The sequence below is a fragment of the Dreissena polymorpha genome, chromosome 3 (assembly GCF_020536995.1).
Source record: "Dreissena polymorpha isolate Duluth1 chromosome 3, UMN_Dpol_1.0, whole genome shotgun sequence".
Classification (NCBI taxonomy): Eukaryota; Metazoa; Mollusca; class Bivalvia; order Myida; family Dreissenidae; genus Dreissena; species Dreissena polymorpha.
In genome coordinates this window covers 83,362,546-83,387,794 of record NC_068357.1, presented here as the reverse complement: position 1 = coordinate 83,387,794, position 25,249 = coordinate 83,362,546, and the positions used below count along the sequence as shown (strand labels likewise).

Sequence of the window (25,249 nt, the reverse complement as noted above, 5' to 3'; positions counted from 1 at the left end):
AAGTAATTGAAAGCAAGCCAGTAAATTTTTTACATACATATTGTGTTCATCCGGTCGTGTTATGTCTTGTTTGTACGGTATTATAATATTCACATAATGTTTGACATATCAACGTGTACATTTTGTATGGCGAGGTTGAACTGTTCTCTCGTGCATATATCGCATGACTTTGGACAAGGGAAGCCATAGCAAGTTTCCAGTATGTATGAATCGGGCTCTTGGATCACCGGTTTTAAAGCAGGTGTGTCAACTGCCGTCCCAAGGACAACAATTTTTGCTTATACGGATTTTAATGAAGTCTCTTTTTAACGAAAATCCGTTCAAGGCGAAAGTGTCCGCGCTGCTAAGCGTGTGCGGATTCCATATGCCAACCAGGAATGACACGTTACCCACATGCTTTAAGCCTGGTTATCCAAAACAGCGGCTTATATTGAAACTTTCAGGACATTATTCGTGATACGCTGTTTGCAACGTTGGCAAATGATCAAGCAGACTTTGTCAAAGTCTTGCTTGAAAAAGACTTGCAGGCCGTCACGTCAGCGTTCTTTAACATATGTACACTGCAGGAATTGTATATCGAAGTAAGTCATCATATATATTTATATATATATATATCTTTGTTTGCACTATTGTGTTGAATGTACTGCTGCAAAAGAAAATATATTCACAATTGTGTGTCATTTTATTTGTGTGTTTTCCTTTCTGTTTTGTTAACCACAGGTGCTGGGTCATAATACGGCAAATGATACAATGAAAATGTTTATTCAAAATCAGCTGGCGTGGAAACAGGAATCACAACAGAAACATGTACGTAGATAAAACGCACACAATATATTACAGTCATGCCTTCTGAAAAAAAAGTGGCTCACTGAATGATCGATATTTTGAAAGAATTGCTGATATATTTTTGTTTTATTGGAAAATGTTATTAAAAAGTAAGTACAACAGCAAAAATAAATGTTTTATGAAAACGTTTGCCTCCTTGGTATTCGAACCAATGGCCTTAAGTAGCAAATCTAGCGCGCTAACATTGAAGCTAGCATGTTATCAGACACTGTATTACCTTAATATTTAGACAAAAGAAGATATTGTTGCCAATATAAGATGGAGTAAACAACGAGACAGCAGTAAAAACGACACATGTCAGCACAGTTTTGAACTGATCTTGGAAATCGGACGGCTTCTGGGTGCTCAGCTCAACGACGATGATGTGTCCAATCCATACCCTCATCTAAGTACTTTGATAATAAAATATCTAATGTTCGTTCATGCATTTGTCATAAATAGTCAACAAAGTACGTGGATGTTTCGGTTTTCGAACTCATACACAGACTGGTCTAGTTAGTTTACGTTTTGAAATGTATTTAAATATTTCTTAAGTTTGTGTAAATAAATTTGCAATTTTAATAAAAGATTCGCACGTTATATTGTACGTTTAAATTGATGCGATGTACGTAAAAGCTGATAATCATAGTTGTGTTCTATTATCACGCAGACATTCAAAGGCCGATTGGTTTTATAGACCTTTTTCTCTTTGCCGTAATATTTAACCGTCAACAGCTGGGGGAGCTTCTGTGGGGATATTGTCAAGACAAACTTGGTAAGTTACATTAAACATAATTTTATTAAAATGGTTATTCTTTTCTGTAAAAAACAATGTGTTAAATAGTTGTTTCAGTGACCGACTTAATGTGCAAACATTGGATAGCTTTCATAAACAGTTCACACATTGTAGGTGCAGCTTTGGTAGCAAGTTCAATTTTGAAAAACTTTTGTAAAACTGCAAAACGAAGCCTGGAATTAGAGTTGTCAACGATTCTCAAGAACAATTCAAGGTAACTGTATCGTTTATTAAGTACACGTATAAAAACATGCTTATATAATGTGCATTGTAACTTTCCAAAATAACAATTCGTTATGCTGCAAGTTTATATTTTATGTATGAATTAGTATTCTTAATGGAAATATTCGAGAGAATGAGCTGGGTACAGGTGTTTCTGTTACTGTTACCAGTATGTAAAATTACAACACATTAACATATTGCGCATCTATATATATTTTAGAAATTACGAACACAAATCAATGGAGTTACTCACCGAATGTTACAAGCAAGACAAGAGAATGGCCCATGATTTGTTGGTAAAAAAACTTAAAACGCCATTTCATTCAATAACGCCGTTAGCGTTGGTGGACAATAATTTTCTCAAGGAGTTTATGGGGCACGAATGTTGCCAAACGAAACTTAACTTAATTTGGAGAGGAAAGATTACAAATAATACATCCTGGTGGAAGGTATTTTGATAAAGAAATTGCATGTGTTTACGTATTGTTCGTTGAGTGATAGTTTATTTAAACAAGTTATCGTCTTTACTTGTCATCGCTTGATAGTGTTGCACCCCTTGAAAGTTTGTTAAATGAAAGTAAATTTATAGAAGCTCAATACGTTCAATACATAATACTATCCCTATATATAAATGTAGACAGTTTTCAACCTAAGAAACTAGTTCCGGACAATGATTTATTTCAAAAATAATTATGACCAATCAATGACTTCTTTGTTTAAATTTTATAAAATAACGCCATGTATGTCCACAAAGTGTAACTTGGTGACCCCCTTTTAGCATTTGATTGTTTAAGTATAAGCATAATAAATACAAAGGTATAAATTTACGTAAAAACAATAGGGTATTAGATCAGTTGAAAGGGTTGTTGAACTACCACTTAGCACAGAACTAATCACCACACAAACATGTGTGAAAAAATATAGGAAAAATACAACTCCAGAACAATATCATGAGATAATTTCATTAAACCTGCTTGTATATTATTTAAAGCAATAGACCAATAATTTATGCAGACCCCATAGCATTACAAATCAAATTTAAAATTATAAAGATAACATATATTTAATCTAAATACTATTTAAATTCTTAATTAATGTATAAGTTAGTTGATGTATTAATGTATTTTTTAAATCATGTGTAAAATAAATAAATAATGATATATTTTTTTATTTTGCTTATAAGATGATTTTTTCAGATCCTCCTAGCGCTGTTCATGCCAATGTTCGTATTTGGCATCAAATTCACCACGAATGAACGACCGTTTAAAGCAAAGACATTTTGCGGCAAGAAAAAGGTTATATAACAATACAATGCGTATATATTTTTATTATATCTTATAAAATTTTAAAAACGTGTTAATTAGACAAGTGGATCAACATTTATATGTGTGGATCTAACAATGTTTTGCGATTTAAATGACGATGAAGTAAAATGCTAAAATAAGTTAAAAAGAAGAATTATGTTAACGTAGGGTAATGATTCATTTTAATAAGCAATTGTTCTTATTTGATCAATGTAAAGGGAGATTTTAAAAGTGTGTTCAACACGCATGAAAACACGGAGGACAAATCGAACGAACATGCTGAGCCATCTGGCGACACGAAACAAAAAACAAACAAGGTAACAAAACAATAGTATATGCATATATTTATATAATACCAAATAAACGTGTTAAATGTACACATAGATCCAGATGTATGTGTGTAGCTAATGGTGTAATGGTAAACGAGAAATAATGTAAAAGATGGATAATGATTCATTTTAGTCAGCATAGGTACGTATTTGAACACATTAAAATGAGATTGTAAGAGTATGTTCATCACGCAGGTTTGCCCATCCGACTCATCGGACGAACTTACTGAGACATGTTGCAGCACGAAACGAAAAGAAAACAAGGTTACATAACAATAGTATTTGCAAATATTATTATTATAACATCGAAGAAGTTAATAAAAGTGTTAAATAAACAAACGGATCAATATTTATGTGGTTGTACATAGCTCATTATGGTATGCCACTAAGACGTCTATTACGTAAATTGCTAAAATATATTAAAAACGATACATCGATTTTAGTAAGCAATTGTACATGTACAAGTGTATATTGTTATTATACCACAGAACAGGTTAATTTACAATGTAAAATAAACACATGGATCCAGATAAAGTAAAGTGCTTATATATGAACATACGCTTGTTTATGCCCCATTTAAGTAAGCAATCATACTTATTTTAACACTTTAAAGGGCGATTTTTAAAGTATATTCATCACGCAGGTTAGTCAAAAGGACCGATGGGACGAACTTGAATTTCAAAACTATTTAAATATAAAGAAGGACTCGTCTAAGCCGCAGGTGCACATCGTGGGAATGCTTCGAAATGAAAAAGATGGAGTGATACAAATATTTGATGCATTGTATTATCTGTACACAGCACCCTTGTCCGTTTACACGTTCAACATGGTAAGATACGAATGGTTCAGAGGAGGTCGGTGTTGTAGTATTCAAAGCACGTATGCATTGTGAAATGTATATATATCAATATCCAAGTTTAGAACGTGTACTAGTTAGCAATACAAATATTTTCAAATGGCATATAATCATGATTGCAGGATATTATTACAAACATTTATTATTCTTTTTATGCCTTTATCTTTTATACTTTTCATACGACTCAATACGTGTTTCAGGTGTCCTATGTGATTTTTATGTTCTACTTCTCTTACTTCATCATCGTGGACCTGGATGAAGAAACTTCCTTTAAGGAGTACACAATCTGGGGCTGGGCCGCCACAATGGCTTTTGAGGAAATGAGACAGGTCTAATAACAAAAAATATAAGAACATTTAACGAACATTTTACAAACTTTATCAGAACTGCTCAACTGCACAGACTAGCTCAGTTGGTTAAGCGCCTGGCATATATTATCAAAATGAACTGTGTTAGTCTAAATGCTAACATGTATTGATAATCTATTTTTTCAGTTGATCACGCAGAGAACGCCTGGACCCTTTAGCAAAATCAAAGCTTGGATTGGATCTCACTGGAATAAGTTTGATATGTTGATCAACATTCTTTTTATCACGACTGTTGCTTTAAGATTCACTTTCTCAGGAGATGACTTTCAGTATGTCCGTTTCCTATACAGGTATGTAAAATGTATAATTAAGATCTAATATTAAATATTTAATAAAATCATAATGCGGATTCAATACTACAGGGCTTATATATGCACTAATCGTAAAGAGGTGGCATGTATCAATTTATTTTCGGGTTTGATACGATTAAAATATTTACAAAAAAAAGAAAAATGAAAAGGCCACGAGTCCAGGTTTTCATGCTTGTTTCGCATGTAATTAATGCTCATAGTGAAAACACAGAAAGATTGAACACAGAAAAAAGTATTGTTCCTAAATGCAATTCCAATCTTAATTTAAGGTACATAATACAAACTTTCTGCGAAAAACCTCCATCAAATCTAAAATTTAATGAGCTGTAACCATTTGTTAATTTGTGAAAATGTTACCTTGACCTTTACCTGACTGGTCATAACTGGAAACCACCTTTGTGCTGTTTCCCTATTTGCAAAACCATAGACCCTGGTATTTATTCGACTAGTCCCACGTGTAACCCCAAGCTTGGTCTTTATAGAAGCGCTCTACAAACTAAATTTTAGTTCAATACCTGCATCCAAACTCAAGTTAATGAGCGAAACACGTTTTTCTATTTTGAATGACCGTGACACTGACCTTGGTCAGGCTAGTCCTGAATAAAATACCAAACTTGGTATCTATGCTAGTTTGCTACCTAAAACTTTATTAAAGATTGGTTAAAGCCAACGTGAATGAACGAAAACACCTGTTTAACGACGCCCGCTCGCCCGTATAACCCTTTGTTAATCCCATATAAAATGTTTGTTTCCGAAATACTTTTTTTATTTGCAATGGCAGAATAGCAATAAAATACACAAACCGAATCCATGATTTTATGAAACGGATCATTAATAGCACAACAGCAAAAACGTTAACTAGCATTTTGGTTATGCAAATGTTAGTTGTTTTTGCAATAACAACGTCAATCATCCAGCCGGTTAAACTAAATACAAGACTATTTTAACATAAACAAGATCAAGAACACCCAATCGAGTTATTCAGCATCTCATCGTGTTTAATTTAAGGCAAGTGGCCAATAAGCTTAAAATTTTAAAAAGTAAAAAAATAAAAACTAATACGGCGGTATAAGACAATCAGGATACTCGGCATCATTAATTGAACTTGATTTTGCAGTATTACCGTGGCTATGTACTATATGCGGTTTCTACAGGCATTTCTTGTTGCCAAAAACGTCGGTCCAAAAGTAATCATGATAAGGAAAATGGTATGTTTTGTAATTTGTATTTTTATTCTATGCTTAATTTCACTCAATTTGAAAATGTTTCAAATCCAACATACGTGCACAATTATTGAAACAACATATTAGTTTTGCATTATCACTCTGTATGGCGATGGGTTCATCGCCATGAACAAAGGTCCCCTTGCTATATTAAGGCTTCTGTTCTGCTGTTGCAGCAGTTGTTCCATTTTGTTCGCATTTGTTTTTCAGATGAAAGACCTGCTTTCATTTTTGGGAATCTTCATGGTCTTCTTTGTCAGCTTTAGCGTTATGTACCAGGCCAATCTGTACCCAAACTCGCCTCCAAGCGCCTCCCTACTAAAAAAGTTAGTTTACAAACCATATTGGCAAATCTTTGGAGAGCTCTTCTTGGACGAAATTTCTGGTACGATTCTTCTAACTCAATTGATTGCGAGAGAATTAAAAGTTGAAAGACTTTTCTGATAAAATTACAAAATAAAACTTAAACGTTTTATCTGTATATATATATATATAAAGGAAGACATTCTGATTTAAGAAAAGACTAGTACGCAATTTATATTATACATGATGTGCATAAACAATTTCCAATTCAGTCGTTTTTTTACTACTTTATGGTTGCAAGCAAAAGTATTTGTGTATCTAAGTGGTACATATCCACGGTGCCTATACCACGTGACTTTTTAAGATCTGTGTTGGGAGAATAAAGCGCGACCCAGTTAACATTTTTAATGATGTCTTTTTAAATAGTTCACAATTTTTAATGGGATATAGTGGAGAGCCCGCTCATGCGTGAGAGATTTCTATAGGTATTATGATCTTTTTAAACAAATAAGTATTTTTTTCAGTAAAGTGCAACCGCGCGTTTGCAATATGAAGTCCTTACACTGATCCGACATTTTTCTAACCGTTCAAACGCGCGGTTGCACTTTACTGAAAAAATACTTATTTGTTTAAAAAGATCATGATGCCTATAGAAAACTCTTACAAATTAGCGGGCTCTCCACTTTATCCCATTAAATGGTGAAATATTTAAAAAGATATCCTTAAAAATGTTAATTGGGTCGCGCTTTATTCTCCCAACACATATCCGAAAAAGTCACGTGGTATAGGCACCGTGATATCGATAAGTTTATTTTTGCACATGCGGGGTTTAATAATTGATTGTTTCAAACATGGCATAATTTTTGTGGTGAACGTTATACATTTTGTAGGAGATGAATATGGAGATTGCACCACGAATTCGACCGTTTGGAAATCCGCAGGCGGTAAAGATCGTTGTCCAGAAAACACCCGCCTGGTCATTTATATAGGAGCAATCTATATAATTCTTACTCAGATCGTTCTTGTCAACTTGTTGATAGCCGTGCTCAGGTACATTCTTCAACTTTCATTAGTAGTTTTGCATTCATTGTACCGAATCTCGCATAGCCGAGTCGATAAATTTAAGATATAGTTTACTTGTGGTATTCAGATTAGTCTAACATAATTGTATTTTGAGTCTTTATTCAGTTGCTTGCTTTTAAACTGCAAGGCCATTACCAAACAATATTACTTGCAGCAAGACATACACTGCAGTGCATGAGAAGTCGGACCATATATGGAAGTTCTACTGGTACGGAATTGTGCGTGAATATTACGAGAGACCCGCACTTTGTCCCCCTTTGATAATTTTGGTTCATATTTATCGTACAACACGACATGGGGTGAAACGGTGTCAGGATCGCGTGTCGGACAACGAGTTTCGTAAGTAACAGTGTACTTTGTCAAATGTCAACTAAATGGTCATACTCAAATTCACAGATGATGTTGTCATTGAGTACTTGCACAAGATCATTCGGGATTGATGGTATTTGTGCATTGTTAAAGCAAACTTATGTGAAAGGTAAATATGAATTCTACAAATACCATTTCCGTAACATTTTGTGTCTGATGCATACACCTTGGCCCAAATGTTGGTATCATGGACACGAGGTCAAGAAATATGAGAAGTCAATTTCACACTTGGAGTAAAATACTCCAGCAACCATTGGATATCCGCTAAATATTAAATTTGCATTTAGAACGATTTTCGTGAAAATAGGCTCAAATGTTCAGGTCATTGAAGCAGTGAGCTGAAGGCAGTGCCGCCCCCGCAAAGCCAATGTTAACCATGAATGTCATAGCATTGTAGCGTGCCCGACTTTGGACACTACAAAATACGGGAATTAGCAAAGGTAATAATAGGTTTTCTTGTGGCTACCTGGCCAAAGTGATTAGAAACAAATGAAAATGATTGGTGTGTAATTCGTAGAGTAACACTAAATAAAATATAATTAATAACTAAATTATGTCTAAGATGCTTTTGGTGCAAATGGCTGCTGGTTATTTAGTTGGTCTACTACATTGACATGCAACACCGGCACGAGTCTTTTTTTTACAAAAGCGTTCAGGCTACTAGTGTCCCTTTTTGCCAATTAGCTTTTGTTTTAAAAGCACAGTTACATGTGAGTAAACACATGATTAAGTGCTGTTGGGAAGCTTGACGCTCCCCGACCAGAGTGAGTTTCAACTTCTTCTTCATTGTTTTTTATCGAGTGCACCGGGATTGTCTCCCATATGGCCATCGCCCCCAGAAAGACGTGTTAGTTGGTTACGGGGGATAGTGCAAGATACAGGAGACACCCCGTTCCAGAGGTGACCCTGGGTCTTTTAGTGCCCGGTGTATAGCACCTAGTACACTGCACCTTGGTTTAACGTCTCATGCGAAGACGAGGTAGTAGGTTAGGTGCAGCGGGGGATCTCTGGATTGTGAAGCCAGTATGTTACCACTAGACCACGGATCCGCTACTGAGGTTCAACTGCTTGAGTTCTGTCTTATATAGTTTCCCAAAGCATCATGGGAGGAAGGTTCCACGTAATGAATGGGTGTTTCAGGGTAGTTTCTTATAGCAATATCCTATTAAATGTATTAATTCGCGTGCCATTGCTTTATAAAATATCCAATTGTTAATAAGGATGATATAAACAGATAAATAAAGGTATACTAGATGAACACGATAATGATTTAGGACTAACACCTATTCTTGGAATGGACTTTCCCTAGCTTGCCTGTGAATTGTGGACGAAATCTAAGCATATCCGAATGATGATTAAGTTTTAAAGTTCTTCTTGCAAATATTATATGATATGCATATTGTCATAAATGTGCGTTGATTTAATCTATCTACATCAATACTAAAACATCTTTTTGAACACTTGCAAGGGTAGAAAACAACTTACTTTCTGCAACTCCAAATGTTTATTATACGTGGTTGTTTTCAGTTTCGTTTTGTATGGTTAGGTATCAGTAAATAAATCGGCTAAATACAACTAACAAAGGTATTACTCGGCCAGGGCACTACAGCATCAAGCCCATTTTGTCGGATTTATATTGGGCTGCGATGATTCAATATTCAGTTGTTATTTTATGACCATTGCACTCAAACAGCTACATTTACAGGTCGTTTAAAGCATAAATCCGTATAGTTTGAGTACATGCTACTATTAATATTTTACAAATATTACATAAAATGAGTTGCATATTCTTTTGTCTAAGGTGTTTTAATAAAGTTAAGTTAAGATGACTGGTTGATATTAGGTAAAAAAAATATCTGTGTGAGGTTTAGTTCTTAATGAACAATAATAAAATACATTGACAGGATTGGATGCCGAAACTCAGTTGCGGTTGGGCAAAAATGCTTGCGTAGCAGAACAGGCCAGAAAAGCATTGTTGGATTTTGCTGATGCTGCATTTAAGCGGTATATGAAAAATACGGTTAAGGACGGGAATACACAAACGTGATGCAATACTAAACAATAACATGAAGCATTGATGTACAAGCGGCAAAGATTTACAATAATGTGAAGCAATTATATACAAGGCGTGAAGCAACGATATACAGGAAAGGGAAGCAATTATATTAATTAATTAATTAGTTAAAAGCTTTGAGACTATTCTGTACTATGTCAAAATTAGGTACATAGACATAAAAACACCATGATAAATGAGTGTGTATGCTGGTGTAGTTCGTAAGTTAAAGTGTGTATCGCAATGCTATGTAGTTGCATTTGAATTCGAGTATGGTTGCTCATGAAATGCCATGTATGCCATATAATCGACCTCGAGCGTTGTAAGGCGATGGCATTTTTTTGTTATTTGTTGGCATTGTTCTGTGGATTTTTCTGTATTGCATAGTAAATTAGTATTTTCTTAAAATAATGTTCCCGTGAATGTCATCAAGCTAACTTCGTATGACCATGGGGATTCAACAGTAGTAAATATAATTTATTAAATATGCTCATTCTGAAAGTATTCCATAACATTAAATCTTAATTGATTTTAATTATATGTGCTTATGAAGTTTGTATTGGCATTTGATTTAAATGAGTTGTGGTCTGCGTTTGCGACCTCAACATATATCACTTTTATAAGATATGATCATTGTTAGGCCAAAGAATCACTAAGAAATGTTTTATACAAATTGATAATACACAGATGCTCAATATCATATACTTTTCTTTGTGCCTAAACAATAGTGTTTGTATTGGATATTCAATAAAACTGATTATTAATTGATTGAAGTAAACCCTTTATACGAACGACTACGTAACTGATCACCAATTATAGTGCCACATAACAAAATTAGTTATACGACGGCTATACGCAGTGCGAGATGCGAGAGTCCGTTTGAAGACAGCTATTATGACCGAAATATGTCAATCTGTTTGCATTATTGGGTTTTGATTGATGTTTCTGATGTTTCGTTGCATGTAAGTAATTTTGGTATAGCTTATACAAGACACGCATGTCTGTCAAAAATACTAAGTAGAACAAAATTCTTCAAACCTTATTTTTGCCGATGGCCTACTGTAAATAAATTTATCGCACTTATAAACTCAGAATCAAAAATTGTGCTGAATAATTTGGCAAAATTCGTTTTCTTTGCAAATAAGACCAGAACACTGAAGAGTGATTAAAAAAAAGATTTATTACAATTGTTAGTATCATTCTAAACATCATTATGTGTACATGTACTAGCTAAGCTCTTGTTAACCATTGTTGTTAATTGTATGTCTTACCCACTGTATATTTGTTCTATATATTGTTTGCTATAAACATTGTATATGTTTTATGCAATAAAGAATATGGTATGGTATGGTATAATTGACCAGTCGCCATCTGCGCGATCGCTCCGCCCACTAAGTTGTGTTTCCACATAACGCTTATTCCATTACTCCGACATTCTTTGTTTGTCGGACCATGTGGCCGCAATAAACGAAATCTGATTGATTATTACGTGAGTTTGATTGACAGCTGGCGAGTGGTCAATTAAGAATGTCAACTTGAGAAGTATGTGTCTAGATATATTTTTAAATGTTTATTAATTCTGAAGTTATTGTAAAAACAAATAATAATTATGTGTTATTGTCAATTATCCAAGAAGAACACAATAACAATTCGTGTTCTTTGTTTGTAAATAGCATGTGTATAATTAAATGTACGTATTAAGCATTTTTATTCATATTTATGTCAAACACAAGTATGATTGTTTAATAGCTAAAATATGTTTATTGCGTGATTATAAGCCTGTCATTTTGAGCCGATAGTTAACCCTTTGCATGCTGGGAAATTTGTCGTCTGCTAAAATGTCGTCTGCAGAATTTCTAAAATTAGCATTTTCTTCGATTTTTTTCAAAGAATACTATCAGAATAGCAAACAGTTTGGATCCCGATGAGACGCCACGCCTTCAAATTCGGTTCCAGCGCTTAAAGGGTTAAGTTATAACACACTTATGTAAATATAACGTTTATTTTATATCATGAATATTATATGTCAAGTGTGTATATGTCTGTTAATTTAAAAAAACTTATTCATTTTATTCATATTTGTTTGATGCGAGATATGACTATGAATGAATGCGACCTTGTTTTTCTATTTAATTTATTATACGTTTATATATGTCAACCGTAACGATTTTCTTCAATATTTACACTCATAACGATAGCAGTATAACATATTTAAAATATTTTTTTAAATTCTATGTTATCATTGTATTTCCCACTAAACAGTTAAAAAATCTGTATAAGACAACATGAACATAAAATATGCATTTGTCATGATCATAATATATATTATACGTCACATTCGTAAAGGGAATTATCATTATAATAAACAGTTCCGTAAAAGTAATAATAATAAATAAACAGGCAATTAATAAATACGTTTTTTATCGATTTTGATGTTATTCTTGTGTTGTTCTCGCAATTTTTAGCTCACCTGAGCACAATGTGCTCATGGTGAGCTTTTGTGATCGCTTTTTGTCCGTCGTCCGTTGTCCGTTGTGCGGCGTCAACATTTGCCTTGTTAACTCTCTAGAGTCCACATTTATTTCCAATCTTCATGAAATTTGGTCAGACGATTGGTTTTAATGATTTCTTGGATGAGTTCGAAAATGGTTACGTTTGCTTGAAAAACATGGCTGCCAAGGGGCGGGGCATTTTTCCTTATATGGCTATATATGGCTATAGTAAAATCTCGTTAACACTTTAGAGGCCACAGTTATTGTCTGATCGTCATAAAACTTGGTCAGAAGATTCATCCCAGTAATATCATGGACGAGTTTAAAAATGATGCCGATTGGTTGAAAAACATGGCCACTACGGGGGTGGGGCTATTTTCCTTATATGGCTATAGTAAAACCTTGTTAACACTCTAGAGGTCACATTTATTTTCCGATCATCATGAAACTTGGTCAGAAGATTTGTCCAAATGATATCTTGGATGAGTTCGAAAATGGTATTGGTTGCTTTAAAAACATGGCCACAATAGGCGGGGCATTTTTCCCTATATTCCTATATATGGCTATAGTAAAACCTTGTTAACACTCTAGAGGCCACATTTATTGTCCAATCTTCATGACATTTGGTCAGAAGATTGGTGTCAATGATATCATGGATGAGTTCGAAAATAATTATGTTTGCTTGAACAAAATGGCTTCCAAGGGGCAGGGCATTTTTCCTTATATGGCTGTAGTAAAATCTTGTTAACACTCTACAGGCCACATTTACTGCTGAGTCAAAAGTGAAAAAAATGCAAAATGTTTGCATCAAAAAGCATGATTATGTTTCAATGTTAATCCCTGCATATAGTACAAGAAAATATCATTTCTGTTACTGATAAGCAGATTTCTGCGTTTCTGATGTATTGTGTGATTACCTTACTCATATTACTTTAAAGTGTTCTTTTAGACATGTTTCAACTTTATACTTTGATGTGGATCTTGATCTTTATGAACTCTTAAGGTCCATAGTTTGACTGTGTGCTGAGCTGGGCACAATTTTTGACGGCGTACCCGTTGACCTCTCGACCTGTATATGTGCAGGACCTTGACCTGTAAAAGCTCAGTGACTGGAGAGCCTACTAACACTACTAAGTCTATTGTATTTCTTTGCAATATATGAACTGTTGTTGTCTTTGTTTTTTGCCTTTATAGATGTATCATTCATATTTGCACAAGAGTGAAATAATAAAACTGTCATTTTTCCTTTAACTATCTGTTTCTTGTTCTTGACCAGGAAGGTGTGAACATTTTTTTTCTATTTGTGTCAAATGTGTGATAAGGAAAGCTGGTGTTTCACGTGGAAGTAAAGAAATTATACATGTGCGTGTGCATCTCAGTGATAATTTCCCATTAAAAAACAATGTTATTAAAAAACTTTTGAGTTAAAATTAATTGGGTTAAATGATTAAAATAATTTTTGTGAGGAGTTGAGTATAGAGGTTTACTGTTTTCTTACATGATGCAACGCATGAATTTGTCAACACTTGAGTAGTTAATTGTAAGGTTACTCAATTGCTTATTATGGAGTCATATAAATATTAATTATTATTAAGTTGTTTTCTTGTAATATTTATGCCTTAATTCCTGTCCACTTGACCATATTGAACATTGATCGTTTCACTCACATAATGAAGTGACACACATACAAAACAGTAACACAGTACATGTTGATAGTATAAAAACACTAATCTTTAATCTATGTGGAAGTTTTACTTAAGACATACAACTTGCAGTTAAGGTTGTTATAAAAGAATTGCATACAAAAATGTCCATTTCAAGATGAAGTACAGTCATTATTAGGTATATCATTTATACTGTACTAAATTTCAACTATATATTTTTTTAAATTGTCACACATAAATGACATATCTTAAATATGTGTAGACATTATGAGTAATATTAATCTGTCTAATTTCTGGGTCATGAAACAATCATTCTGAAATAATACTTTTATACAGCCTAACACAGCTATTTCAAAAACACAATTTATTCAAATTGATTGATATTCGACCAATTTGAAGTTCCCATTATTTTCCATGTTTATATTTCTGAAATAAACATTGGTAATTTTAATGATACGTTTTGGAGTTCATCCTACTTTTGAACTTAAATTCTAGTCCCAACATTTTCACACATAATGATCAATGTTTATTTTCAAGTAGCACTCGAGTCAAAGCGGTCTATCAAAGGTGTGATGTATTAGTGATCATCTCCTGATCTTGTTTTTGCGCATTCGACAAGAGTCAGGATTTTATTTTTTTATTAGTATCATCATCTAGTGGTCCACAACTAAGTTTGTTTAAATCATGTATCTGGTGTTAAAAATGAAGACTCTCCAGGAGTCACATGATTTATATAGACTCGTATGGCAAACAACCTAAAATCTTCTCTAAAATGAAAAGGCCCAGAGGTGTATGTTTTTGGCAAATTGTAACATCATACTGTTTTTTTCCAACTGAGTTGGTAACTGATTGTGATCCATAGAAAAACATGGCCATCGAGGAGTGACTCCTTGTGAATACATTGGGACAGTGGTCTAGTGTAAGGATGCTTGTCTTGCAATTTAGAAGATCCTTTGTTCCAATCCCGCTCAAACCGCGGAATTTATCTCAGTAAAGAATTAATCCCTCGCTTGCTTCTCTCCACCCAGGTGTATAAAATGGGTACCTGTGTAGGAAATACGCCAATGAGCCATGGCTGCATACTGTGCATACGGACGACTTATATGATCCCAGTGATCCTGGGGTAAATGTGGAAGTAGGCTGAAGATGTTATCAATATCATTCTATAAAACCATGCCTTTATATTTATTTGCCTTTGCCTTTACTCTAGGAGTCACATTTTTTTAATTCTTCATGAAACTAAAACATAATCAAATATCTCCGTAAAGTTCTAAAAAAATAGCGAAATTGGAAATATGGAAACATCATATAATCTGCTAAGAAAAGTCGAATTCTCCGAAAATCCAAAATGCGAAACAGAGAACTATGGCCCTCATGAAGTTTGTGTCATGGGTTGATGATTGCAACACAACAGAAGTTTTATTTTTCAATGAGAGGGCGCTTAGTTCACTCAAGATTTTGGCTTTTTACATAAACAAATATTGATTTCACATTTGAATTATATATCACTAATTTTGTATGAAAAACAATATTAAATGGTTTGAAAATAAACTGTCTGATGTGTCGCGTTCTTCAAACTGCGATGCCTACATCAAACCACTTTACAGTGTGTGAACTTAATATTAATCATCAGGCACTGATGTTCAGGGATTTTCAGGTGTGCACTCACCTGTGAAGTCAAATGTTAATCAAAAGTATATGTCAGAAGTCTTATTACATAAATACATGTATATCCAAGTTGTGACGTCATACTTACGGCGGGAAACAAGTTTTGACATGTCAGTTAATATGTCAGCTCCCTTGATTAACATTTGAAATCTTTTTGATTTCTAATTAGCAGCGTAATAAAACAATCTCGGAAATCCCAAGCTGCTAGTTTTAGGTCCACATGCAGAGATGTTTTGCCAAACATGCAAGATATATGCTGGTTAAGTGATGGGAAAATATGATTTTACATTGATTAAGGGAACATATTGAAGTTATAAAACTGCATTATGAGTCTAAATTCTTGACTTAAATCATTTTGCCGTACTTTTAATAATTTTATAAAGTTTTTCTTGAAAGAGTAAAATGACAGAGTATCTGGAACTGGAAGGTACAGATTGCTTTATTGTTGATTGACTTAAGGTCACAATGTATCAAATGTCAAACTGTCATTAAAATCACCACAGTTTATTACAATTTAAATCAATTACAATCACAAGGAAAGATGGTTGCCACTAATAATAATGTTTTTGCAATAATGGTTTATTGCACCTTTTGATTATACCACTTGTGAGGTGCAAATATAGGCTTTAGTAATTATGTTATCACCTTATCTAGAAAATGAAAATCAGACAATGTGGGTAATTAACTCATTGATGTTAAAGTGAAAGTTAAGCAACCATGAGGGGTGTCGAAAAGTATGTAAACAAATAAGAAATATGTATTTTCAGGTTTTAGGCAAATATAAATTATTCCAAACCCAAACTTTTAGATCCAACAAATATCCCAGAGTTTACAAATCCAGGAAATTTCATGTCAACATTTGTTTTCCAGCCCACTGAAGAAGAAATTTCTCCCACAGCTGATACCAACCAGCCAACTGTGGTGAAGTTGGCGAAAACAAAACTCAGTGATCTGCCCTTTGTGCAAGATATCAAGGACAGAGCTTCAAACATCTTTGGTGGAGATGCCAACGAACTGTTGAGTCAGGGCAAAAAACTTCTTGGTCCAGATGGTCATGATCTGGTTGATCATCTTAAAAACTTTGAATCCAACATTGACACTGATGCAATTGTTGATACTGGTCGTAAGCTGCTTGGAAAGAATGGCCAGGAATTGGTTGAGCATGCTAAGAATCTTCTTGGAGGAGGTGACAGTCATGACCTGGTAAATCACGCGAAAGAACTGCTTGGTAAAGATGGTCATGATTTGGTTCACATTGGAATTGATAGATTGCTTGGTGGAGATGGACATGATGTAGTAGAACATGCAAAGAATACGATTGGAGGAGATGGACATAATATGGTAGATCATGCAAAGAATCTGATAGGAGGGGATGGACATAATATGGTAGAACATGCAAAGAACCTGATTAGTGGAGGTGGACATGATATGGTAGAACATGCAAAGAATTTTATTGGTGGGGATGGACACGATATGGTAGAGCATGCAAAGAACCTGATTGGTGGAGATGGACATGATATGGTAGAACATGCAAAGAACCTGATTGGTGGAGATGGACATGATATGGTAGAACATTCAAAGAATCTGATAGGAGGGGATGGACATGATATGGTAGAGCATGCAAAGAACCTGATTGGTGGAGGTGGACATGATATTGTAGAACATGCAAAGAATTTGATTGGTGGAGATGGACATGATATGGTAGAACATGCAAAGAACCTGATTGGTGGAGATGGACATGATATGGTAGAACATGAAAAGAATCTAATTGGTGGAGGTGGACATGATGATTGTCATATTGGAATGTTTAAGGATTTCAAGGCCAAGTTTAACAAACTCTATGACTCACCCAAAGGTAATACCCTCCTATATTAGTATTGATATTGAGAGTGATGAATTCTTCAATGAAATGCGTTAATTTCTTAGATATACTTTTGCTCTGCCCCCCCCCCCAACAACAAAACAACAACAACAAAACAACACAGACATTAACAACAAAAACAGGACAATACAGTTTATTGTGCATGAGTTTAAGATTAAACTGCTTTTATTTCATGCTGATTTAACTATTTACTCAAATGAAAAATACAAGAATGTTAACAGGAAATCAGATTCATGACACATACTTTATACCCGCTTACTGCAGATCATATTCCAAATCTTAATAAATATTATTCTCAATATCTCCGTGTGTTGTTTTTCTGAAGTTTTTTATTCATTTATGTTTTCAGAGGAGGAGAAGAGGTTTGCAGTGTTCTGTGATAACATGCGCACTGCCCGTAAACTGCAAGAGACAGAGAATGGATCAGCTGTCTATGGGGCCACAAAGTTTGCTGATCTTACAAGTATGTGATTCATGACTTGTGGATTTCTGTCTGGAGCATCCTGAAATATCATGCCTTATTGGCATTTTAATATCTGCCAGGAACATATTTAAAAATCATACTTTTTTCTCATCATGGAAGGTTTAAAAAACTAACCACTGTACAAATTACAATTGTTCTTGAACTTTTGAATGATTGAACAAGTTATGTCATTATCCTGTCTGCCAATTATTTTTTTCTCCAACAGCAATAAGTTGGCAACTTCTGAGGACATTCCTTCTTACAGAATATTGTTCTTCATACTGAATATTTTAATTGATTGTTCATTTTTCATGATTTGAAAGATTAGGGATTAACACCATATGATGTAGAATAATGAAACACAGATACATACAACTGTCTAAATAATCAATCAATTTTAAATGCTTAATATACTTGACAATTTTATTAAATGTATTTGACATTTATATGAGCCATGGTATGGGAAAATGGGGCTTAAGGCATGTGTGTAATGTGTAGTCTAAGAATAACCTGTTGAGGCTGCACAGGCTAATCAGGAACAACACTTTCCGTATAAACTGAATTTTGTTAGAAGAGACTTCCATTAAAAGAAAACACCATAAGGGCTAAAAGCGTTATCCCTGATAAGCCTGGCTGGACTGCGCAGGCTAATCTTGGGTTCACTTAATGCACAAGCACTAGGCCCCTTTTTCCAAGAGAATGGCTCATATAATGATATAATGATAAGTATTCAGTGTTCATCAATGTCTGTTTTATAGAGGAGGAGTTCAAGCGTTACGTTGGCAAGAAATGGGACACGGAGGCCTATAATTGGATGAGAAAGGCGTCCATCCCTTCAGGGTCCATACCAGACAACTTTGATTGGCGCGACCATGGGGCCGTGACACCTGTCAAGAATCAGGTGAATAGCATCTTACGAGCAACGTAATAAAAAAAACTGGGCTTAATGCATGTGCGTAAATTGTCATCCCAGATTAGCCTGAGCAGTATACACATAGAATGGATTGAATTTTGTATTGCCAAAGGTGGAGAGATATAGATTGGTGTTGTCTGTCCATCAGTCTGTCAGTCTGTCCACCCGTCTGTCACAAAACTGTTTAGGGCTATATCTGAGAAACTATAAAATATATCAACATGAAACTTCATAAGTGTATAGATATCAATAAGGAGAAGCGCCATGCGTAAGAACCATAACCCTACACTTTCTTTAATACGAGTTATTGCCCTCTGTTTTTTTATTATTTGATGTTACTTTTCAGGGCTATATCTCAGTTACCATGCAAGACTTCAACATGAAACTTCATGTGTGTATTGATATTAATGAGGAGAAGTGACATGCTTAAGAACTATAACCCTTTACTTTTTTAAATAAGAGTAATTGTCCTTTGTTGTTTTTGTATGCTGGAACTTTTCAGGGCTATATCTCAGATACGATAAAACATTTCAATATGAAACTTAATGGGTGTGTAGAAATCAATGTGAAGAATTGCCCTGCACAAGAACCATAACCCTACACTTTCTTAAACTTTTAAAGGCTATATCTCAGATACACTACAAGATTTAAACATGAAACTTCATTGGTGTATAGATATCAATGAGGAGAATTGCAATGCATCAAAACAATTACTTTACACTGCATTATTTGTTATGATGATACCGTATATCAAGGGATTTGCAACCATCCATAAACAAACTTAATTTGGCGGGGGATATTGCTTGTTATTTTATTGAAGTTTCTTCAAAAAGTTTCTTCTCCAGTTTAGGCTAATCTTGGATGACACTTTACGCACATGCATTAACTCTTCCAGTGCGGGAACCGAATTTTGAAGGCCTTTGCAAACAGTTTGGATCCAGATGAGACGCCACAGAACGTGGCGTCTCATCTGGATCCAAACTGTTTGCTATTCTGATAGTATTTTTTGAAAAAAAAATCGAAGAAATGTTAATTGTAGAAATTCAGCAGACAACATTTTAGCAGACGATAAATTTCCCAGCATGCAAAGGCTTAAAGCCAGTTTGTGCATAACAAGGCTCATATTTAACTTAATTCTGCTACTATTGTAAACATTCATTAAATGAAAGGGCGACCATCAAAAGTGGTTGATATCAGTCATTTGATCACATGATTTGCGATATTCAGTCAATGTGTATTCCTATGTGCTGGATAACCAGGGCATAGAATGTGATCTTTCTTGGTTAATTGCAAAGTCGAAAATACTATGAGCAGAAAGTGTAATAACTTACAAGTATCACATCTTTGATACTATGTATAGTACCGGGTACATCCTAAAACTGTAATGTCAAATGAGGAGTACTTAAGTGAAAAAGGGCAGAATCAGCTTTCCATACTTTTTAATAAGGAAATGACATGGACAGATTAAATTAGACATATGATGTTTGACAAAAGTTTAACATCCAGTTGGTTAAAATAAATAATTGAAAAACAAACGTATTTACAGAAACATTTGATGCTCCTCAGAGCTCATTTTCTTTATTGTCAAACATTAAAACCTACAGTTTAATGTGGAACTATTTTTATCTACAAAACAGGCAGTTAATCGGCCATCAGGATTGTTGAACATGTTAGAGGCCCTTCAAAGTCGCAACTTATGTTGAGGGTTAAGTAATTTTCCTAGGTTTAATATAAACTGGTAAAGTAGCAGCATAATTTGAATACATGGTAGGTGCTGCGTTTAAGAAAGTTTATTTGGTTTGGTCCAAAAAAAGAAAGTAGGTTTCACTAAAGCTTTCTCTATTTTCTTTGTTCTAAGCCTCACTGGACTTACTGGATAAACTTTCTCCATCTTGGCATCAACCATGTATTCTGTATGTGTGGACTAACTGTTTTTGCCATAAACAGGGCCTTATAAATATGGGGTTAGGAACAAAGCCTGCAAGACTGGAGGATGAGGGTATCACGTTTAAACGGTCGCGTTTCGTGTTTTGCTCAAAAAAGTTTACAAAAACAGTAAACGTTTAAACGACGGTCAATATCAATATAATAAATATTGGTGTGAAAATAACGTAGCCGACTAGCCGTACGAAGTATACCGATGACGAACTGCGAAATCCGAGTACTTGCGGTAAATCCGGGCTACCGAATTTGGCAGTTAATTATTTCTGATTTGTTAGCGGATGGCGCAGACATGAACGGAAACTAACGGAAAATCTTCATTACTTTCCGAAAATCTTACAACTTGGCAACGAAACAGTGCATATGCCGCCATCTTGAAATATTTTAAGTGATTGATTAGCAAAGTAAAACACGGCGGTAGCATGTTGAAAAGCAATATTTTAACCAAATTATATATTGATAACGTTTTTGCTAGTTAACTGGTGTTTCATTTTCCGCGGGCAAACGATATGCACATTGTATTTCATGTGCAAAATACGTGCATTTGTTTCGGAGTGTTGTTTTCGAAAACAGTATTTTTCATCTATTTTACATTATTTTCGACGTTCTTTAAATTGTTTTTACAGAATGACGAATACATATGTGGTGATACGGATGATCTGTTTTAAAATATTTATGGTTTTAATATGACGTCATTGCGCGAATGGGATATGCACTGAATATTACTTCCGGAAATAATTACTATTTTCAGTTTGGAAATGCGATGGTACTGATGCTTTTTAAACGGACATAGGGATACCGTTTAAACGGTAACGTTTCATTTATTTCATTTCGTTTAAACGTTTAGAAAAATCTGTAAACGTGATACCCTTACTGGAGGATGGTAGGGAGCTTTTCAGATATCACATAGCACATATGACATTTGATGTAAGATTTTAAGAAGTTCTTGTTATATATTAAGGAAATGTATATGTATGTATGTATTGTATTTCTTTTAATATTTATTATAGCTCTGTTTTTGTTTTGTTTTTAAACATAAGTAATTCATGTCTACTTTATGATGGTATTGTATAGCCAAAAAAAGTTAAGATTTTATTGTAACTATAACTTTCTTTAAGATTTTTTCTGTCTTCTTGAACCCCAGGGCTCCTGTGGCTGCTGCTGGGCGTTCTCAACCACAGGAAACATTGAGGGGCAGTGGGCTATCAAGAAGAACAAGCTGCTCTCTCTCTCAGAGCAAGGTATGGTTGATATTCATAGGGGAATATTGAGGGACAGTGGGCTATCAAGAAGAACAAGCTGCTCTCTCTCTCAGAGCAAGGTATGGTTGATATTTATTGCTTTCAAATTTGGACCTGATGCTCATGATCTCGAACAGCCCATTTTGAGTGTCATACACAACCGGTTCATATACCATATGCGACCAGCGTAGCTACCCTGTCTGCTAATCAGACCACAAAACCCTGCATATCAGCCTGTTGTAAAAACATGTGTGATGTGCCAATGGATTAAAGCAAACTGGTAGAATTCTAATTAAATTGAATTGGCAATAATATATATTAATAGACCCTTCTCATGTTCCTGAGTTTTGAAGGAGTTGCCTCACTTGATTAATCAGAATGAAACGAAGGATGATGGCGAAGCTGAGCTTGCTTATATGGGCATTATTATGTTCAGTAGATAAATAATGGTTCTATAAATTAATGAAATGTTGTTTAATTTGATGATAGATCTTTTTTAGGTGAAGAAACTTATTTTTTCTTGTTTAGATATGTTTTCAATGGTTACTTAATATTACAAAATATACTGTAATTACTCTATGATTTTTGACATTTAAAAATAATTAATATTTTTCATGTCTAAAAATTAAGATACAACAAATACTCAAATTGTACAGGTGTCCAAAAAATTAAGAGACAAACAATACAAGTGTTCCAAAAAATTAGAGGAACTCATATAATATTGCATTGACGATCTGACGGGTATGCAATTTGTATAGCGTCATTGTTTCATAGAATAATAGCACCTGCTGGTAAAATAGCATGCTGTATAGTATAAATTAATTTTATGTATGTTTTACTTTAAGCTGTTGGTTGCAACCATTGAATAATGTGGATATACATAGAACGCACATGTTTTGGTTTATTGCATTAGTCATTGGTCTGCAAGGTTTTATGTCCTTAATACGGTTGTAAAAACACATGATCAAAGTGTCTCCAGATAATTGCATCAGGGCAGAACTCTGGGAAAATAGAATTGTACAATAAACTGTCTGAAAATGTAGAGTCATTAATTGCGCACGAAAACCTGTATGTAAGAAGATTTTGAGTCATTTAAGCCAATAATTATTTTGGTTAAAAACCTGGTTGTCAGAAAATTTAGTGTCCAAAAATGTACAGTAATAATGGTATGAAACAAATTTTTAATTTGCAACATGGACACTTTTGGAAATGGAAATGTGATGGGATATCATGGTGTTGTTAATTTTAAAAAGAATTAATTTTATTCCGTAATTGTATGACTCAAAATAAATAGATCATGGAAATTAACATGATTAACACACACAAGTAATTAGTCGGAAACTTAGGTACGCATGGGTCTGATAAGTTTTGGCAATAATGGTAAACTTTATAACATTGATGTAATTGTCTATCCTATTGTATGTGCTACAATAACATTGATGGATGTGTTTTATCAAAGGTTCAAATTGCTACATACTAATTATTCCCATTGTTTTAGAAGATATATCTTTGCATAAAATATGTTCCTTGCTGTAACTATTTTTTATTAATTGAAAACAATCGCCTTATTCAATTATGTTAATGAACATGTTGTTGTGTTCCAACAACAACATTAAACTACAGGATATTGACTAGATTTTAACTTGGTCATTATCATTGTGTTGTTGCTCAAATGTGGTAACACTCAGTAAACAAGTTACAATGATCATACAAAGACGTCGAACACACCAATTAGTAAACAATAAACATTAATTATCTTTGTTTACCAAGCATATAATTGAAAGGCGTTGAACTAAGGTTTATTCACTTTAAACTGTTCTTAAAAGTTGCTTTACGAGTATGGAAATCTCATGAAGTCAGTGTCCTAATATTGGGGCAACTGAAATACTGCACTGTAATTGCCACGTGTCATCTTGAAACTAGGGACCAACAGAACACAATCTGGTCACAAAGTGGTCATGTGTTCGAACTAGATTATTATCTTATAATTTATAAGAGAATGATTATGATCCTATAATGTAAATGTCGTCTGCTAGTATCATTGTAAGAACACCAGTTTTCATTGTATCTCATTATTTTCAGTTTTTACTTAAATATTGACAAGGATCTAATGGTTATTGTATAAGTTATTTGTTTATCAAGAAGTAAATTTATGTGATTATTTATAGATAACAGCAATTACCATTATAGAACTGCACATCACGAGCCTCATTTTGTATTCATCCATAAACTATTTCATTGTTATGATCACTAAAAATGGCATGCTCAATTCTTATATGACAGTGGAAACTGAGTGTCTGAAAATTGAGAGGGAGTCTGAAAACTTACAATAATTAGCAATTGTGAACTTTTTAGAAGCATATTGTGTCCAAACTTCTGGACCAAATTGAAGACAATCTTTAAGTGCCATCGTGAAGTAGAACACAATAGATATAATAAGCAGGAAGCCCTCTGAAATGGGGAGATCATGTTGAAATACTTCATTTCCACTTTGAGAATTACGCCATAATGACCTTATCAGTTGACTGTCCCATCTTATTACCTGGGCTTGCTGATAATGGTATCTTCAATTTAATGCGTCAATCAAACTGGAATGCTCCAACATGTGTCAGTTTCATGTATTTGCTATCTCGTTGGAATCTAAAACTTGCGATCCCTGTTTCTTTTTTAGGGGACTTTTCACATTCTATACATGCCTTTATACTGCCAGTATTGGGAACATTTTGAAATGGAACATTCAATTTACTCTGTACTTTGATTACTTTGTTCACAACCCAATTTAACAATTCAGACAGGCCAATCAGGGAGGACCCTTTTGCCTGGACTGGATTTTCAGTTTGAAGATCCATCCTTTTAAGAAATTTTCCATAAAAGCGGAAAGTGGTTCCTGATTAGCCTGTGTGCTTTTCTTGGACGATACCCTTAAGCTCAAGCATTTAGTCC

The 25,249-nt window shown here is 34.2% G+C and overlaps 1 protein-coding gene and 1 long non-coding RNA gene across 44 annotated transcripts in view; one reads left to right on the top strand and one right to left on the bottom strand.

Annotated features, from left to right (window-relative positions):
* The window catches only part of LOC127875025 (uncharacterized), a 305,966-nt gene that overhangs the window by 166,509 nt on the left and 114,208 nt on the right, over window positions 1–25,249 (top strand). For 5 of the 42 annotated variants that reach the window (XM_052419805.1, XM_052419791.1, XM_052419776.1 and 2 more), the window contains exon 14: window positions 22,258–22,306. The exons of 35 other annotated variants lie outside the window; for them this stretch is intronic. In XM_052419805.1, the coding sequence (XP_052275765.1) occupies window positions 22,258–22,306 (49 nt within the window). Of the gene's footprint in view, window positions 1–17,585; window positions 17,722–18,097; window positions 18,212–18,969; window positions 19,113–22,209; window positions 22,307–25,249 lie in introns of all 42 variants that reach the window. 2 more of the 42 variants (XM_052419814.1, XM_052419804.1) reach the window with 2 other exon arrangements.
* Window positions 1–25,249, bottom strand: part of LOC127875033 (uncharacterized) — a 252,157-nt gene that overhangs the window by 146,467 nt on the left and 80,441 nt on the right. The window contains exon 1 of one of the 2 annotated variants that reach the window (XR_008047226.1): window positions 13,621–13,768. The exons of the other annotated variant lie outside the window; for it this stretch is intronic. This is a non-coding gene — a long non-coding RNA (uncharacterized LOC127875033). Of the gene's footprint in view, window positions 1–13,620; window positions 13,769–25,249 lie in introns of those variants that run through there. 2 annotated transcript variants of the gene reach the window in all.